Genomic DNA, 19,036 nt, shown 5'->3' with positions numbered 1-19,036 from the left:
ATATGCAACAATATATTATTAGCAACAAATGCATCAATCTATATTTCAACTTGTAATTAAACTATACTTATCTATACTTAAGTTACCAGTCTACACTGATTACACTAGCTATTGACATTTGGGGATTAACCTATATAAATGTTTTTTGTATATTTATACGAATTGTTTAAGATTTTTAGTTATATAGTTTTTAAGTTATTTGAATCAAATTAATTTTCAATATTTATCTCTTTTCTAATTTAATCGATATTTAAAATGATATCGTAACCTAACCGACTTACTTATTTAAGATTGCAGTACTCTTATAGGACTAAAAGAAAGAGTTAATGATAGTTCGAAAATGAATTCTTATTTGCTGCATACCTTATACATCTAATTTTTTACGTTATTTACAACAGGTGAGAAAAAAATATCAGAGTATAATTTAATTTAAAAATTATAAACTTCATGGAGAATTAAAGATAGAATTTATAGAAAAACTTTAAAAATATAATAAACATATGGAAAATAAATAAGATAAACTTATGTTATTAATATTTCAATATATAAAAATTCAAAATCTGTCAAGCTAATAATATAATAATTAATGTGTTAATATGTGATTTATTAACGTAAATAAAAATTTAAAGCTTATATACAAATATAGGAACTAATCATATAATCATTAAATGTTATACTTCAAAAAATTTCAAGATACAAATCACACGATTTTCAAGCAACGATTTAATCCATTACTAACATTAAAGTAAATTATTTAATAAATTCGTTTGTGATTAAAAATGATATTAGTAAATGTAATAAATCAATAAATTTATTCAAATATAATAGTAAACTAAAAATAACTAATTCTTATAATTAATTGTCTTGTAATATTTATTTTATAATAAACCGCTTTACTCGTAAGAAAATACGATCGGATTATAAAACTATATGATGTAAAAAATATTGATTTTAACATAAATGTATATGTATTCAATTTTTGGATCTGAATAAGGGGGATTTTTCCGTTTACAATGTTTGAATTATTATTTAAATTATATTAATAAATTATTGAATTGACATTCAAATTGAGAAAGTTCAATTTACATAAATTAATAATCTTAAAATAAAATTCTGTTTGTGTTAAGAAATTTTTCATATTATACGTAATATATAATTTAACAAATTTAATCCTCTATTTAATTAATTGTAATAATGGTTTATATCTTACAACTTCTATACAATAAATGTAAATTGTTACATAAGTCACGATTCGCGGGAAACTTAATACATAATACGCACTTAAAACAGATGAATCATTTATATTATCATATTTATTGTACAACAATAAACTAGAAAATCTGAAAAGCATACGTATGATTTTTTAATTTTGTCTGAATAATAAAAATAATTGCCTGTCCTACATCTCATGGAGAAGTAGCATTTTATGCAAATTCAATAACATACAACATACTACATAAGTAAAATAGTAGGATATAAAAAATCAAATTTTAAATATTATTTTATTGGTGATTTCATTATATGAAGTTGAAGAATAGTAAATACAGAAGTACAAGAGTTAAGTGATATTCTTTGAGCCAATGCTAAGAAAAGAATCCCGTCAAAATAAATAATATAATACAAATTAGGTGTATTATTTGTATTGATCAATATTACACTAATCTCTTATGTAAGGGATTTTAGAAAATGTATTTATAATAATTGTAATTAATTTTATTTTTATACGTAAAAATTTAGAATGATTAATAATTAAGAATGACTTTAACAATACAAGTTCACAAATATAAAATATTTATGTAAATCCATACTAAACAAAAATGTAGTCTTTCAAATTTATAAACGTATTTTTGTATCCTGTTGGTAAAATATAAGCGATGATCATTATTCGATATTCAATTTGGTTATATATAACTATTAAATATTATGAAGAAACAATTTGGAATAAATTAAACAAAATTATTTACGTTTAATTTATAAGGAGATTTATTTAGTATTCTCTTGATCGAAATACATTGAACTATCTAATGGATACTGGTTTTTACATATTTCTGTTGTTTATGTATTAATGGTATAATTCCCATTTTTAGAAAATTCATATTTTAAGTCACAATAGGCAATACTCAATTTTATAACCAAGCAACAAATTTCTATTATATTATATTATGTTACCTAATGTTGTACTTTATGTGTTTATTGTATTATGTTGTACTATTACGTGTTTTGTTGTATTATGTTGTTTTATATTGTTTTACATTGTGTTCTGTTATCTTATATTATATTATGTTACGTTATCATTATAGATTTTCTATAAAAATTAAAGAGATAGTGTTCATGTATTTAAAAAGTTACAAGAGATGTTCATATTAAAAAAAACACAAGCAGTACTTATTTACTAATGCGTTATATTTCCAATTTCGAGAAATATTATCTAGTTGAATTTGCTTCATTTGATAACATTTCACTACTAGAAAAAATATTTTAAACAATTTAAAATTAAGGGTAGTAATACTTAAAATTATTATGTTTTATATTAAAAAAAAAGACTATTAGCAAGAATTATGAAATTCAATCTCGGTTCTGATTGGTTATCTTACGTGGTAATTATAAAAATATTATCTGTATTAATAATTTCCACTGATATATTTATTTGGTCATCTATTAAGGATTTATCTTGATTCATTTAACTACATTCGTTTAACTTCATGTACCAAACTTGTTATTGAAAGTGTTAAATTTTTGTGCTTTATTTTTTGTATTAATTTAATTTTTAATTAATTTTATTGCATTAGTTTCTATCAGTAATGTATAAAAACAATTTTTATATTAAAAGGTTGTGAAGTTATGACACCAAAATTTAATTCTTTTTTATTCATAAGACGAAAAGTACTATCTCTCTGATTATTAATAATACTAACTTATTTCAGATAACATTTAAATTATTAAAGTACTTATTAAACTTCATTGAATTTTTTTAATTATTTAATATAAATTAATGAGTAGGTTGTTATATTATCAATTATTATATTAATACATTGACTAATTTTTTTACGTGTACTTGTTTTATTGCCAATTAAAAAAAATCATTAATTGTTATATTTTATAAAGTACATTCAAACATAAAAATGTTTAATGTTTCTTTTTTTATTATTATACAGTAAGTTAGATGTTATTCCTTTTGTTTTTGTTTTTGTAGTGTAGAAAAAATTTAACAGTAAATAAATTTTAAAAAATAGCAAACATATTTTTATAATATATTTTTATTATTATTATTGTTTTTAATATTTCCGTTGGTACATACTTTGCATAGATAATATCGCCGTTGTAACAATAAAAGGTTACATTTGTTAACGGATTTTATTATATCTAGCAGCTAAATTTCTATTTACTTAAAATAGAAACATTGTTATAACTCTTACTTTATTCTTTATTAAAATCAACTGCTTGTAAAACTAAACCTATTACGAAATTATTTTAAAAAACTCCTGATTAATATACCTTATAAGTTTTTTAAGCAAAAAAATTTGTATTAATAATGATTCAATACGGTATTCTTTTTATTGTTTATTATAATTTTACTTGTAATTTAATTTAATATTTTAAAAATCACCTAAACATGCAGCGTTGTACAATTAATTTATGTCAACGAGTATCCCCTCTTGTTTAAATAAAAATTGAGCTTATTACTTTAATATCAAAAGCTTTACATTACATTTTACATTTTACATTACATTTTAGTATAGATATCAGATATGTTCTAAGATTGGTTAAAGGGACACAGTAGTACATTACAAGTAATATTTTTAAGGTATTATACTTGTAAGTATAAAGGTATAATATTCAGAGTTTAGAATTAAAACAGTAGGATGTGATTCATAACAATGCAACTATTAAGATTTATTACAAGAAAAATACATAATTAATGATTTGATATTACTAAGTATATATACTCAGCTATTTGTATTAGCAGTTATACGAAACCATTTTATTCAGATATGTGTATTATAAGATTTATTTTAGTGTTCGTCATATAAAGAGTTATTTTGCGTATAAGTAAATCATATACTGTAAAAACTAGAAAATCTTTTATATACAATATTTTCTTGTATATAAATATAAATTTTTTTATAGACTTTATGCACTAGCATAAAAAAATAAAAAATTGTTATATTAATATTTTTTTATATATAAAGTTCTATTGGGTACCAATGAATAAAAATCTGTTTGTGCATGTGTTGGTGACGATATAATAGCGCTACAAAAAAATACACTAATCTAATAAGGTTCTTGATGTAATATTTTTCTAAAAAATTGTTTTAGGAGAATCAAAATTTTTATAATTTAAAAACAGAAGATGGAAATAGCTGAGAAAACAGATTTTAAAGTATTACAAACGTTGTTGTCATCTAATGAAATTTCTGAAATATCTAGTAGCGTGTGCGAAAAATTGGAAAATTTTTTTAGAAGTAAATTCGATGAATTTATAACATCTAAAGCAGTTTTTGAAACAAATCGTAAAAATTTAGGTAACAAAATTGCTTAATACAAGTTTTATTTTTATTAAATAATCTTGAATAATTTTATAATTTACTTATTTAATTTGTTTGCATTTACATTAAATTAAATTTAAACTTTTTAACATTTCTTATTTTATCATATAAAAGAAATATAAATATTTCTTACTTCTCGCTAAATATAATTGTACTAATTAAATTAAAAATCAAATTTTTCACTCGGCAAATATTAATTTTATGATTTTAATGATTGAAATTAATTCAAACGTATTATCTTATTTCTAATAGGCTTGCATTAAAATATTTAAAAATGTAGAATATATTATATTTATAAATATTTTTTTATATATTACATATAGAACAAGTATATATTATTGATTTATTTTAATCAGTCCTTTAATGATAATAAATTAATTTGCAGACAAAAAATGTAATGATTTAACAAATGATTGTAAAATTCAAAAAGAAAAATTAGACAAATGTGAAGAAAAATTAGAATTGGCTGAAAAATTTGGTTATGAACTTCAAAGTCAACTTGATGAAAATAGGAGCGAACTATATAGGCTACAAGAATGTATTAAAAGGTTGAATTTATTTAAAACAATGAATTTATTTTTAAATTATTTGAAACTTAATTTTAATAATTTGTAAAATTGTAGATTAGAAAAAGAAAATACTGAATTGAGAAAACAAAAAAATGTATTCATCGATGAAAACAATACGTTACATTCACAAGTAGATCGTAAAGATTCAGAATTGGAACGTTTGCGTACTGAGTTTGAATCTCTTGGTTCACAATTACAAGTTGCAATTGCTGCCAAGTGCCAAGCATTCACTGAAATAGAAGAAGTAAGAAGTCATGAAATGTCTCTGGATTTCAAGTATGTAATTTTTATATTTATATTAAACAATATATTCTTATAATCAATATATAATTTTTTAATATTTATAGAGAAAAACGATTGGAACAAGAGAGAGCACTTTTATCTCAGCAAATGGTTGGTCTTGAAGAAGAATTATCGAAAAGAACAAATGAATTACAAAATACTAGATCAGAGGCATCTGCTAGAGCATTGCTTACTCATACCAGGCTGAGTCAGTGTGAAGAAGAACTGAAGATCACGAATGAATCAATAATACAAGCACGAGAAACTAATTCAATTCTGCAGCATCGCTGCGAAGAGTTAGCTCAGAAATTAGATGATCAAAGGAATCATGAATTAATTATGCATGCATCTTATAAAGAAGAAGTTACAGCACAAACTAGATTAGCAGATCTTTACAAGGGAATGGCTGATGAAGCAAATTCAAAAGCTGATGATTACAGTAATGCAGTAAAAGAGCTACAAGGCTTATTAGAGCATGCCACTGAACAATATGGAATATTAGAATCAAAGTATAATCAGACCTTAATTAATCATGATCATGAAATTAATGATAAGCAGAAAAATATTGATGAATTAACGAAGGAACTTAGTCTAGCTAATGAATTTTTAAAAACTATGAAGCAAGGTAGTGTGATTATCTATAAGAAAAGTTTCAAGACACTTATATAAACATTTTTTAACAGATTTTAAGTGCATATTTAAAATAAATAAATACTTATTGATTTGAAAACATTCGAAGTATTTTAAAATTTCATTTGCATAATTTATACTGTCTGACATCTATAAAACTAAATAATTTAGAAAAAATTAATATTTCTTAATTTAATATATTAATGTATTTTAAGAAATTTTTTACACTGTTAACTTTATAAAAATTTGTACATCAAACATTTCAAATATATAATATTTCAAGTATTCTAAATTATTTATAAATTATTTTTTTTTATGTTAAAATATAATTATTTCTCTGTCTTGATTATTTATTTTGAATATATTAATATAAAAAATAAGAAAACATCAATCAGTACATCAATGAGTACATTCAAAACATGTACCAATAGAGTTATTTTTAAATTTGTTTGTTTATGTGCCTATTTTATTTCTAAATTAACTTATTACTTAAACTATATTTTGTAAATTTTACAGAACGTTTAGATCAGGCTGTAGAACAACTTGCCCCAACAGCAGCTATTGCAAGTAGAATATTAAAGAGAGGTTTGAGCTTAACACAAATTTATACTCAATTAGTAGAGACAATGAATGAATTAAGTTTAGAAAGAGAAGAAAATGAAAAACTAAAAGCTCAAATGGAAATTATCTTAAAAGAATTAGAAGAAAAAGCACCAATTTTACAACAACAAAGGGAGGACTATGAAGCTGCTATAGCTAATGTAACTAGTCTTAGTTTACGACTAGATGAATTATTATCTGAAAACACTCGCTTACAAGAAGATACCGATGAAGCTAAAAGATTAACTAATCATCATTCTAAAGAAAATCAGAGACTAAAATCAGAATTAGCTGATCTTGCGAGGCAAGTTTGTTATTTATTAAAGGAAGTTCAAGAGAGTCGTATAAATAATACTACTACTATAGAACATAGTTTAATGATAACAGATGATCTTGCATCTTCTCAAATTATTAGTAAAAATTTAGTTACATTTAAAGATATTGAAGGTTTACAAGAAAATAATCAAAAATTACTTTCAATAGTAAGAACTTTATCTTCTAGACAAGAGGAAATTGAAAAAGCTACTGATCAAATAAATTCTGGTGAAATGAAAGAAAAACTTGACAGGTATATTTTTTTTATTTAAATTACAAATATATAAAATCATATTTCAGAAATTTTATGATTTTATTTTGTATTTATTGTATTTATTATATATTTGTAAATACACAGAGATAATAAAAAATAATTAGAATCTGAATTTTTTAAAAAAAAAACAATACTTGTTTTATCTTTCAAAGAATCTTTTAAAGAAAATATGTCAATATTAATGTCATATAAAAATTCATTTTTATAATTATAATAATTGTCTCCTATTTTAAGAAACTGTATTATAAATAAATTTTCTGAAAAAATGTTTATTTCTTTTTAGAAAATTTATATCATTTCTATTAATTCGATTATTTCAAGGTTTAGATCAATTAAATATCTATATAAAATATATAATTTAACATAGATATCAAAAAGTTCTATACATTAAGAATATGATTTCACAAAAATATTGTTTTCTTTAATTATAAGTAATCGAAAATTTTTCTAATTATGCAACATTTTAATTATTAAAATTCATCTTAAAGAAAAATATAAAAAACTTTCAATATCAATAATTAAGTTTGAAATAATGTCTATAATGTATCTTCATAGATACTATTAAAAATGTAGTTGATTATGTTGTAGGAACTACAGTATACGAGATATAGAAAAAATTTTGACCATTTTAAAATTATAAAATTGCCTAACTTATTACTAATATTTATTTTAATACAGGTAGTTTTTGTCATTTTCTTACAATTTGTATCTATAAGCAATGTTCAACGATATCTTTTCCTAAAATCATTTAGAATTCATTTCCTAAAATATTAGTGATGATTAACTGTAAGACCAACAAATAAGTATAGTTTTATTTTTGTAACTTAATATCTCATTCTAACTAAAGTTCTATATATTCTAAAAATTCTATAAAATTCTAAATTAGGAATTCTTGATAATAAAATGAAATAAACTAACATTTTTTATTTTATTAAGTTTGTATTAGATGGCATTACATATAAAAAAATTATAAATGTAAGAATGAAAGTATTATTCTATATATTTTAGAATTTTCTGTTTTTCGATTATTTTTAATTATTAGTTTAAAAATTGATGATTTTTTTGTATATAAAAAATTTTTGTAGGTATATCGAACAATTGACTGAAATGCAAGCAGCTCAGGATAGACAAACACAAATGTTAGAAGGTTTATTAAAACAACGCGATATGTATAAAAGCATGTACCAACAATGTATTAATGAAGCCTGTAATATAAAAAATTCAGAAATAAATGAGCATATTAACAATGAAGACCAAGATACTCAGGACAAAAAAATAACAAATTTACCAAATGAATGCAAACAAATAAATGATGAAGTAAAAAACTTATATAAACAAGTTCAAGAATCTGAAGCTAGGTTTAATCAAGTACGGAATGATTTTGACATATATAGAAGAGATAAAATTGCCCATGAACAAATGTTGAGCGATGAAAATGAAAGATTACGCAAAGACACAGAAAAGAATTCAATTCGTTGTTGTCGATTAAAAGCTCAACTAGATTCAGCTAATGAACGATTCAGTCTTTTGCAGGGAAATGTTGCTACATATAAATCTCAAATTAAAGTTTTAGAAGAAAAATGTAATAATTATAGCACAACAATTGGTAAGTAAACTTAGTTTTTAATACATACTACTTATTATGATAAACTTAATAATCATAATTATTTTTAATAGGTAAACATGAACAAAGCTTAATGATACTAAAAGATGAAACCTTAAGCGCTCAAAGTAGATTATCAAAAACAGAGGTACAATTACAAAATTTAAAACAAGAGAGGCAGCTATTACGAGATTCTGAAGGGCGTCTTTTAAAAGAGAGAGAAGTTTTACAACGGGAGAGACATACGAATGCTTTACTAAAAGCAGATATTGAAGCAATAAAAACAAGTTTAGATCGTGTTCAAGCAGAAGGGCAGTTACGCATGGAGCAGCGATTAGACGATGCTTCGAGAGAATGCGCTGCTTTAAGAAGACGATTGCAGGAAGAACAAGATCGATTCAGAGAATTATCTTTACATTTAGAAAGACAAATGAATACAACAAAAGATCGATTAACTGAAGAAAAATATCTTAATGAAAGAATTCAATCAGAACTTAATACTTCTCGATTAGCCGAGCAAGAGTACTTAAAGAGAATAGATGATTTAAATTCTCAGCTCAAACAAGCATCTGTAAACACTATTTCTCAATCCATTACAGGTATTGCAAACACTTTCATTTTCAAAATAAATATTTTTATATTTTAGTAGTAAAAAAAATAATTATTTAATTCTTGAACACAATAATTATTTTAAACGAATAAAAAGTGAAATTACTTAATTACTACTAGACAATTATTTTGATTTAAATCTTATAGCGCTTGAAATGTAAATATTTTTAGTGTTTTAATATAAAATAATATAAAAATATCTTGAAGCTCATTACTTTGTGTTGCTTAATATTATTTGCTAGTTTTACTAATGTTAATCTCCGTAATTTTAAATGTATAATTTTATGTACAATATATTATATATTATGTAAATAATAAACAATATATACAAAAATTAAAATGAATGTAGAGATTCGTGTAGAGATTCATGATATATACATGAAATTTATTATACGTAGCAAAATATATAATTATTTAAATTTCAGGAGATAATGATATAAGTAAACGAGTAAAAGAGTTAGAAGCTCAACTTGCTTGCAATCAAGCAGAAATAAAATGCCTGTCTGACCAATTAAAAACAGCTCGCTTTCAAAGCCAACAATATTGCGATATAGCTGAGAGCTCGGAATCACAACTTCGAGAAGCAACGATGCAATTTAGTAAATCAAAGGAAGAACTTGAAAATAATTTAATTATGGCTCGAGATGAAATTACAATTTTACAAAATAGGATAAAACAGTTAGAAGAAAAAATACCAAATAAATCAATTGAACAAGAAAACGATTCTGAGATAAGAAAAAAATTAGCTACCGCAGAAAAACATATTGAAGAACTTAATGAATTGAAAAGTGAACTGGTTATTGCAAAAACTGATTTACAAAACGCTTCAAGTGTAGCAGCTTCTGCAGAAAATAAATATGCTCGAGAAATGATTTTACACACTGCTGATCTCCAAATACTAGCTAAATTAAAGGAAGAAAATCAAGTATCTAACGAAAAAATGACAGAATTAATTTTGCAAAGAAACTCAGCTAAAGAGGCATTAGAAGTTGAAAAATCTATGTGGCTTGAACGAGAAACTTATTTACAAAATGAAATTCAGAAATTACAAAATAGATTAGAAGATTTAGATGCTCAAAATGTTATTCTACATAATCAAATTCAAGAATTAAGTGAGCGAACAGCTATAGTCCACAGTCAAAAACAATTGAATATTGATGGTCACCAAAGTCTGAACACAAGTTTTGAATATATGAATCGAAGCTTTAATGATGAAGATTCAAAATCAGCAGAACAATTATTACAAGTTATGAAATACTTGCGTCGCGAGAAAGACTTAACTTTTGCTAAATTCGATGTTCTTAAGTCTGAAAATATGAGACTGAAATCTGAGGTTGAGCTTGCAGAAAAACGAATTGAAGAAATAAAAAAATTGCTTGAACGCGAACGTGAAAATAATGAAATACATGTAGTAACAACATCAAAACATTCAGAATTATTACGAAAAGTTGAAACATTGAATGCTATAACAGATTCTAATAGAATCCTCCGTGAAGAAAGAGATTCTCTTAATCTTAAAATTAAAGATTTCATAAATAAGTTAAACTTATTAACAGATGAAGTAGCACCATTACGCGAAAAATCTCGAGATTTAGAAGCAAAACTTGAGTCACTTTTACAAGAAAATAGTAGTTTGAAAGGTGAAGCTATGAGATGGCGCCAAAGAGCGAATACATTAGTAGAAAGAGCCAATAAAGCAAGTCCGGATGATTGGCGCAGATTACAAACGGAGAGAGAAAATCTGAGCAAGCTTTTAACTTCAGAGCGTGAAATACATATTAAACGTATTGAAGAATTAAACTGCATAAAAAATGAGAAAATTAGATTGGAAGAACAATTACATCAAACTCAACGTCAATTAAAATCACATGAAGACGTAATAATACAAATGACAGATGATGTAAATAAACTTAGTGAAGATCTTAATGATTTTATTATTAACTCAAATGAGAAAGGGAGAGATTTAACGAATTTGAGAAAAGAACTTTCTGATAAAGATGCTATGCTCACTGATTTAAAAAACAAAGAAATTCAAATTCGAAGAATAGCAAAGAAATATAAGACTCAATATGAAGAATTAACAAAAACAGTGGAAGAAGAAAAAAATCGAATAGATAACCGACAAGTATTTCAAACTAATATAAATAAAATAGTAAATGAAGATGATATACAGGTTAGTCTAGAAAAAGAAGCACAATTAAAAGAAGATAGATTGGATTTAAAACAAGCTAACGATCAATTGAATTTAGAAAATGTTGAATTACGTCAACAGGTCTTAGTCATACAGTCTGAATCTGAAAACTTAAAAAAAGAAATTGAAATAATTAATAAAGTTAGCCTTGAAAAAGAAGAACGGGCTAAACAAGTTCTTAAAGGAGCCCGAACTAAGATCATGCAACTTACTGAATATAAAAAAGTCTGTGAAAAGGAAATTCACGAACTTAAAGAGAAGCTTAATTCGAGTACAAATGAATGTGAATCAAGCTTAAGTGAATATGAATCTAGACTTACAACATTAAAATCACAAATGGAAGGACGAATTATGCGTCTTGAACACGAGCGATCTGAACTCCAAGTTGAAAAAGAAGCTTTATTACAACGAGCAACACAATATCAAAGGCAAATATCCGGTCAAAGCAATCTTGGCACTGGAATAAGTGAACCTCCAACTGCAAACATTAAACCAATGTCAGCACGGACAGAAACACCTTTAGCTAGTATTCGTCCTATGAGTGTGGTTGTACAATCTCGTACAGCCGCTGTTCTCCCTACAACTGCAGGGGCTCCACTTCTGCTAACATCCCAACAATCTCAACAACAAATTGTGCATACAACTGAAACAAGTTCTCCTACAAGTTCTCATATGGATTACCAGCCAGCTAGTACAAGTAGACAGTTGTTAGTACAACCTCAATTAAATGAATCAGCTGAATCTACGCAACGTGAAGAACTAGAATCTGTAGATCCATTATCTACGCAACAGCAACAACAACAGCAACAACAAACTGTGGCGTTAGTTAGTCCACGAGTTGATCAACAACAGCTACAACAACAACAACAACAACAACAACAACAACAACAACAAATACTTCCAGGTGATCAACAACAAACTGTACCTAGTAGTTCAACACAATCAGTAAGCACTTCACATACTTCCGTATGTCATAAACGCCCAAGAACTTTAGATTCATCAGCCGGCTCTACTTTAAACGAAAATCTAGATCATACACGACAAGAACAAATATCAAGCCCAAAGAGTAAACGGAGCAGGCAACAAGATCTACCTACCACACCTGCAAGTGCATCGGATATCGAATATCAGGTATTCATTTAAATTATATTACTTCAATTCATTTAGTTAATTTTTTCATATTTATTATGTAATTAAATATTAGCATGTAATAGAGAGAAAGTATTATGTAGATATTTTTGATAATTAAATTGAAAATTTTAAATTTATATAACTTAAATTATAAATTATAAATTATATATTTTAAATTTATATAACATATTTAAATGTCTTCACAATTAATTTCTTTCTTAGTTAAAAAGAATTGAAAATTTTGTTGTTTAGTCTTTTATGAACTCAATATTTATATTTAATTAATTAATAAAATATATTTGTAATGATAATGTAATGTGAGTTATGTTGTATTTTTATCATTTTAAGATCCTTTAAAAATTATTTTTCTTTGATAAACACTAGTATGTTTGTATCATGTATATATAAATACTTATTTACTCTAAAAAAATTAATAGAGTTTTTTGAAAAACAATTACTGAAAATTTATTTTAAAAAATTATATTGATTTTTATGTATATATAGGTTCCAACATCTAGTCAAAGAGATCACGATGAAGAAGGTGACGAAGGTTGTGTTGTTGTAGTTGATTGTGATGAAGGAGGTGGAGCACATCAACCCCCAGAAGAAGAAGAATTCGATAACGATCCTTATGAGGAAATTGAAGAGGAAGAGATTCCTTATAACGTAGAAGAAAGAGATAATAATGAGGTTGAAATAATTATGGAAGAAGATTCTACAAGTGCAGAAATTTCTAGACAAATTCAATCTGGACCTCCATCAAATCAGCAACAACAATCTGAAGCAATAAGCAGTGCAGGGCCAACTGGTGAGCCGCCCTCTTTCGTATCACGATCGTCAAGAGGGATCGCTCCAATGCCTAGAACGCAGTCACAACATTTGCTACTTGTAAATATAAGAATAACTTTTTTTAATTATTCTTTAACATGATATGAAACAATAAATATATATTCGATTTAATAATATATATTTATATATAATTTATTATTTTGATATGTAAATTTCACTTTGATCGTATTAAATATAAACTCTAATTATTTGTCGTAATGCAATATGAAACGAAATGTTGAGAAATTGGAATATTTATGAAAATAATTTTTGAATTTTACTCATGCAAGTACAATATATTAAAGTATAGCATTAAATTTTTAAGTTGAAATGACTAAAATACTTGACATACCAAGATGCAAAATCTAGTCTCATAAAAAGTACATTGCGTTTATGGACAATGTAACGATCCTTATTTATTTGTAGATAATTCATTTAAAAAATGATATAAAATATATTTAAAAATTAGATATTGTCAGTATTTAAATACAAATTTGATGTCTTAAACAAGCTTTTATTTAAATAAATGGATAATTTATTTAAATAAAAGCTTGTTTGAAATATCAAATTTGTATTATTTATTTTTTTATAATGTTTGTAATTTATTCATAATTTATTATTAATTTTATAAAAATAAATAATTTAATAGATTCGATATATTAAAAAAAGGAAATCTAAAAAATTCCATTATAAAAGAAAAATACAAATATAGCAAAATAAATTTTTTAGCATAATTTTAAAATCTGGTAAAATCTGTAGTATTTTTTTAATTATTTTTCATGGCAATTTCTTTATTTTAATACATGTAAACTACAATATATAAAATGTATTATTAAAAACATTTAATTTTGAAATAAATACTAATGGCAAAGCATAAAAATTATTGTATTTGAATATTTTCCATAATATAATTCATCTTGTAATTTTATGAGCTATTCATACAAAATTAAACATGTCTATTTAAATTGAGAACATTAAGAATTAATTTCCATGTAATGCAAATTTGAAATATAGATTTACTGAAGAGCTTATAAACGAATGCATCTTATTATCAATTTTTAACTGTTTGTATATCCATATGTAAAATTTGAACTAATGGAGCCTGGAAAAATATAAAAATCTCTTTTATTGTAAATATTATTCCCTAAATTTCTTAGCCTTTTCGCAACAAAAAAAAATATTAATAGTTAATATATCAGGAACTTGAATATTCCAGTAACTACAAAAATAATATTTAGTAAGCAGCTTGAAAGAGACTATATCGGAATAAAATATTATGAACTTAAGCATATACTTTATATTTATTATTAAAAATTATAAATTAATAATAAAATATTAAAAATAATATAATTAATATTAAGACATTATTTTGCAGCCACAACAAGGATATGAAGATGGAGGCGATGACTGTATAGTTCCTAGCACACCAACATTATTTATGCCTAGAAGAAACGATGGCTTTGGCGAAGCAGTTAGCTCACCACAAGTACCTCAAGGAAGATTTACATTCGGAGATCCTTCGACATCTGTTTCAGCATCATCAGGACAAACGCATAGCAACTCAACCAATTGTGGAACCAGAACAATATTTAGTTCAACTAGTTCAGGTTTAGCTCAAGTTATGCGAGAAGGAATGGATGATACACGAGTAGATCTTACGCAGTTGGAAGATAGCGACACTAGCCATCCTGTTCCAACTACGCCACAACAAGTATCTCCAATAATAGAACAACCCGGATCAGTAAGTAGTATTATATAAATGACAATTTAAATAAAACTATAAATAGGAAGAACATACTGATACGAAAATACTAAATGAATAAAGGTCATCATTAAAACTAATTGTAACCCTAAATAAAATTACTACAATTTAAAATAAATATCTTGTATAACAGACATATACAAAAATCGCAATTAATTTTTTATTCTTAATTAAGCCTACATTTGTTGTGGTCTCCTAAATCTTGCAACTCGAAATACGAAACAATTTATCAATCCTTCAAATAGTAAATACTCAAAATTAATTACAATTATAAAGATATTTTATGTGTTCAACTAACGATAATAATATTTTAAAAGATTGATAAGTAAACATGCATTTTCAACATACATATTACAATAAACCATAGTTTATTTCGCTGCTTAAAATTACGTTTTACTAACTGAAAATGTTAATACTTATTATATATAAGATTAGGTTATTATAATAAAATTAATTATTTGTTTTCAAATTAGAAATAATTTTATTTCATAAAGCTAAACTCAAGTATTTTGAAAAAATTATGAAGAATAAGTAGGATACTTTTATACAAGGAAATTTTATTACTAGTATAACACGAATACTGTACTATATACTAGTTATTGTTGTGTACTATAAAATTCGTTAACTTTTGATACATATATTAATAGCAATTTAATTAGCATTCCTCATAATTGTATTAATTTGTCTACATATTTTAATAATTATTCAATTTATTAAATGTAATAGAATAGAATAATCTATTGAATGAATGTATTTAATACATTACCGTTACAGAAATTAAGTTTGAGAAATAATAAAAGAGATTTTTAATGTTATTTTAATATTGATATTTAATATCCATAAAACATTACATCTTTCCAAATTTTTGATTATTAATAATAATACCAAAAAATATAATGAAATTAAAAATTATTTAAATTTAGTGCTAAAAAAATTTTTTAATGTATAATCAATTATTTTTACATGTATTAGATTACGAATAGACCTCCTGATGAAGATATCTCGATACCAGCTTCGACTGAATCTCAAACAAATGTAGGTGAAGAAACTGATGTAACAATTGCGCCAGCTGTGCGTATATCTTGTGTTCCTGAACAGGAGGATGATCAAAGAGATATAGTACATTTGGAACTCACAAATGATACAGAAGGTACCTTATAATATTTCAATTATTTTTAAATAATGATTTAAGTATATAATCTTTATCGTATAATCCGATCAATTCACAAACCCATAAAATTATGTTGTTTAATTTTAAAGAAGTATAAAATAAAAAATAAATATATTAAATTAGTTAGCTAATATTTAGATATTTTCTAAAATAGGAAATACTGTGGATATCAATAAAAGATCAGAAGAAACCAGAACTGCAGGATCGACTGGTGGCGATGAAGATATAATCGATGCTGATATAGAAAGTAACGAAGAAGTAAATGAAGAAACAGGTGATAATGATTCAAAAGAAGATAATCGTGAAGCAGAAGCTTCCCCTTCTAGTAATACTAGACAGAGAGCTATGGCAGCAGCAGCAGCTGCTGCTAGCACTTTAATGTGTACAATACGAGGAGCTACAGCAAGACGATCTGCGAGAACAACTTTTAGAACTACTCGCGCCACAAGGCCAACACCAATTGTTTGGGATACTCAATCTACTCGTGGTAAGTGTTTTAATTCTGTTTAACTATTAATTAGATATCTAAATTAATTAATCAAATACAGTTATTAATTTAGAACAATGTAATATATTTTTAAAATTGTTAATATATAGGTATAGTTCATAATGCTAGTATAAATTAGAAGTTAAAAAAATATAAATACAGATGTATTCAAATATTAAAAACAAATAAACTATTCAACTTTGAAACCATCTTAATATTTATACTGATGATTTAACTGCCGTTTTACAAGTATTATAACTTACAATAAAGAAAATTATGGGACAGAATAGAAATAATATAATTATAAATGTTTTTATTTTGTTTTAAGGAAATTTTTTAAAAAATTGTGATCTAATTTTAGATAGCTTTTTCTTTGTTAATTTGAATCATAATCAAACTCATCGACCAAAATAGAATATGATCTAGATAAATAACTTCAGTTTCTTACTTCAAAATTATAAATATTTCTTAAGATTTTATATATAATTAAAATTAATACCGAAAATTATGTATAATGAGCATTTAACCATCATTGGACAATTTGTACTTGCGGGACTAAGAGAAAACAAAACTCTGAGAATAGCATAAAAATATAGACCAAATTCCATTATATAAAATAAATTCAATAATTTTGTTTATAAAAAGTAGAAAATTTTATATTATATATTTACAATGAAATGTATTAATAATGGAATTAATAATTTTTTCGGAAATAAAATCAGAATGTCTAAAACAGTACTGCGTTAAATAGCATTATGATTATAAATAGGACATATATGTATATAGCATTATGATTTATTAGATGGAACGGTCTATCCTACATTTAATCACCAAGATACGGTTGCTTGGAACTGTTCTTGTGGTGAATGGTTTTCTACACAAGATGCTCCTTGATGATAATGATGATTTGTTAATTTTATAAGGACCAACAATTGAGTGGCACATTCTTTATTAGCGAGTGTGTGTTATGCTGTTTTAATAATTGCGTCATTCACATCATCACAAAATTAATATTTTAATTTATTAATTTTTAATTACTTAAGAATACTGAATTAGTTAAGATTTTACAAATTTTAACTATTCAAAATAATTCTAAGTATTTATATACCTTTAAAAAATTACCAATATCTTGCCGATACATAAATTTTCAACTATTTATTATAATATTATTATAAAAATTAATTTACAACAACGTTTATGTATAAGATCAATAAATACAGGCTCAAATAATTAATAAGCATGTTTTTCATATAGAAAACGAAATATCTTGTTTCTCAGTTATAGATACTAAAATTTTTATAAATTCTCATCCCACGTAATTACTTATATATATATTGTTTGTCCTTAGTAATAAAATCATTTAAATTATTGCAGGCTGTACTTTTGTACATATTTTGTACATTCATTTTTTAATTATATTTTGTTAAGAAATAAATAGAATTTAAATATTATATTTTTAGACAATAGAACCAATTGAATATATATTATGCTTGCAGTAATATTTATTATATTTAAGAAGTATTACTTGAATAAATATTTTATTTATGAGTACATTAATTATTTAAAACCTATTAAGGAAATTTTTGTTTTATATTTCAGGACAAAATGTAGTTCGGGGCCATGCGATAAGGGGAACATCAAATGAAAGTACACGAGTACGTGGTGCTAGAGGCCGTAGAATACGTTCAAAATATCCTTACAATTATTAGACTTCAATTTATTATATTTCAAAATTAATATGTATAAAAAAATTTTGTTTTATATTGGCTTATTTCAATTTTTATGCTATTGTGAACCAATAAATTTACAAAAGTGATGATATAAATAAAAAAAACAATTCAAAGCATTGTAGTGTATTATATATTATTATTTAATGTGATTTATTAAAATACACTAAATTCACATACTGGTGTTCTTTTTAAGATAATTCTTATCTATTATATGCAAATGTATGTTTTAAATTAAATTTATAAAACGAAAATGTATGATTAAAGACTTCATTCCAAAATTAAACATTAATTTCACAAACCTATACTC

The 19,036-nt window shown here is 24.4% G+C and overlaps 2 protein-coding genes across 2 annotated transcripts; both read left to right on the top strand.

The window, feature by feature from the left end:
• Positions 1–4,168: 4,168 nt before the first annotated feature.
• Positions 4,169–5,099, top strand: LOC105360858 (uncharacterized; the record flags this gene model as incomplete). Its single annotated transcript, XM_011497858.1, has 2 exons — positions 4,169–4,523; positions 4,933–5,099. Coding segments are annotated over exons 1-2 (339 nt in total), but the record flags the coding sequence as incomplete, so codon positions are not given.
• Positions 5,100–5,174: 75 nt separating this feature from the next.
• Mgtor (nuclear basket protein megator) lies at positions 5,175–18,769 on the top strand (the record flags this gene model as incomplete). The annotated part of the gene is made up of 11 exons (XM_011497719.1): positions 5,175–5,392; positions 5,464–6,023; positions 6,545–7,196; positions 8,303–8,823; positions 8,895–9,419; positions 9,855–12,751; positions 13,256–13,639; positions 14,955–15,320; positions 16,314–16,491; positions 16,667–16,999; positions 18,599–18,769. Coding segments are annotated over 11 exons (6,744 nt in total), but the record flags the coding sequence as incomplete, so codon positions are not given.
• Positions 18,770–19,036: the final 267 nt, after the last annotated feature.

This window comes from Ceratosolen solmsi, unplaced genomic scaffold (genome assembly GCF_000503995.2).
Source record: "Ceratosolen solmsi marchali unplaced genomic scaffold, CerSol_1.0 scaffold47, whole genome shotgun sequence".
Lineage (NCBI taxonomy): Eukaryota > Metazoa > Arthropoda > Insecta > Hymenoptera > Agaonidae > Ceratosolen > Ceratosolen solmsi.
The sequence above is the reverse complement of the archived record's forward strand: the minus strand, read 5'-3'. Positions and strand labels throughout refer to the sequence as shown.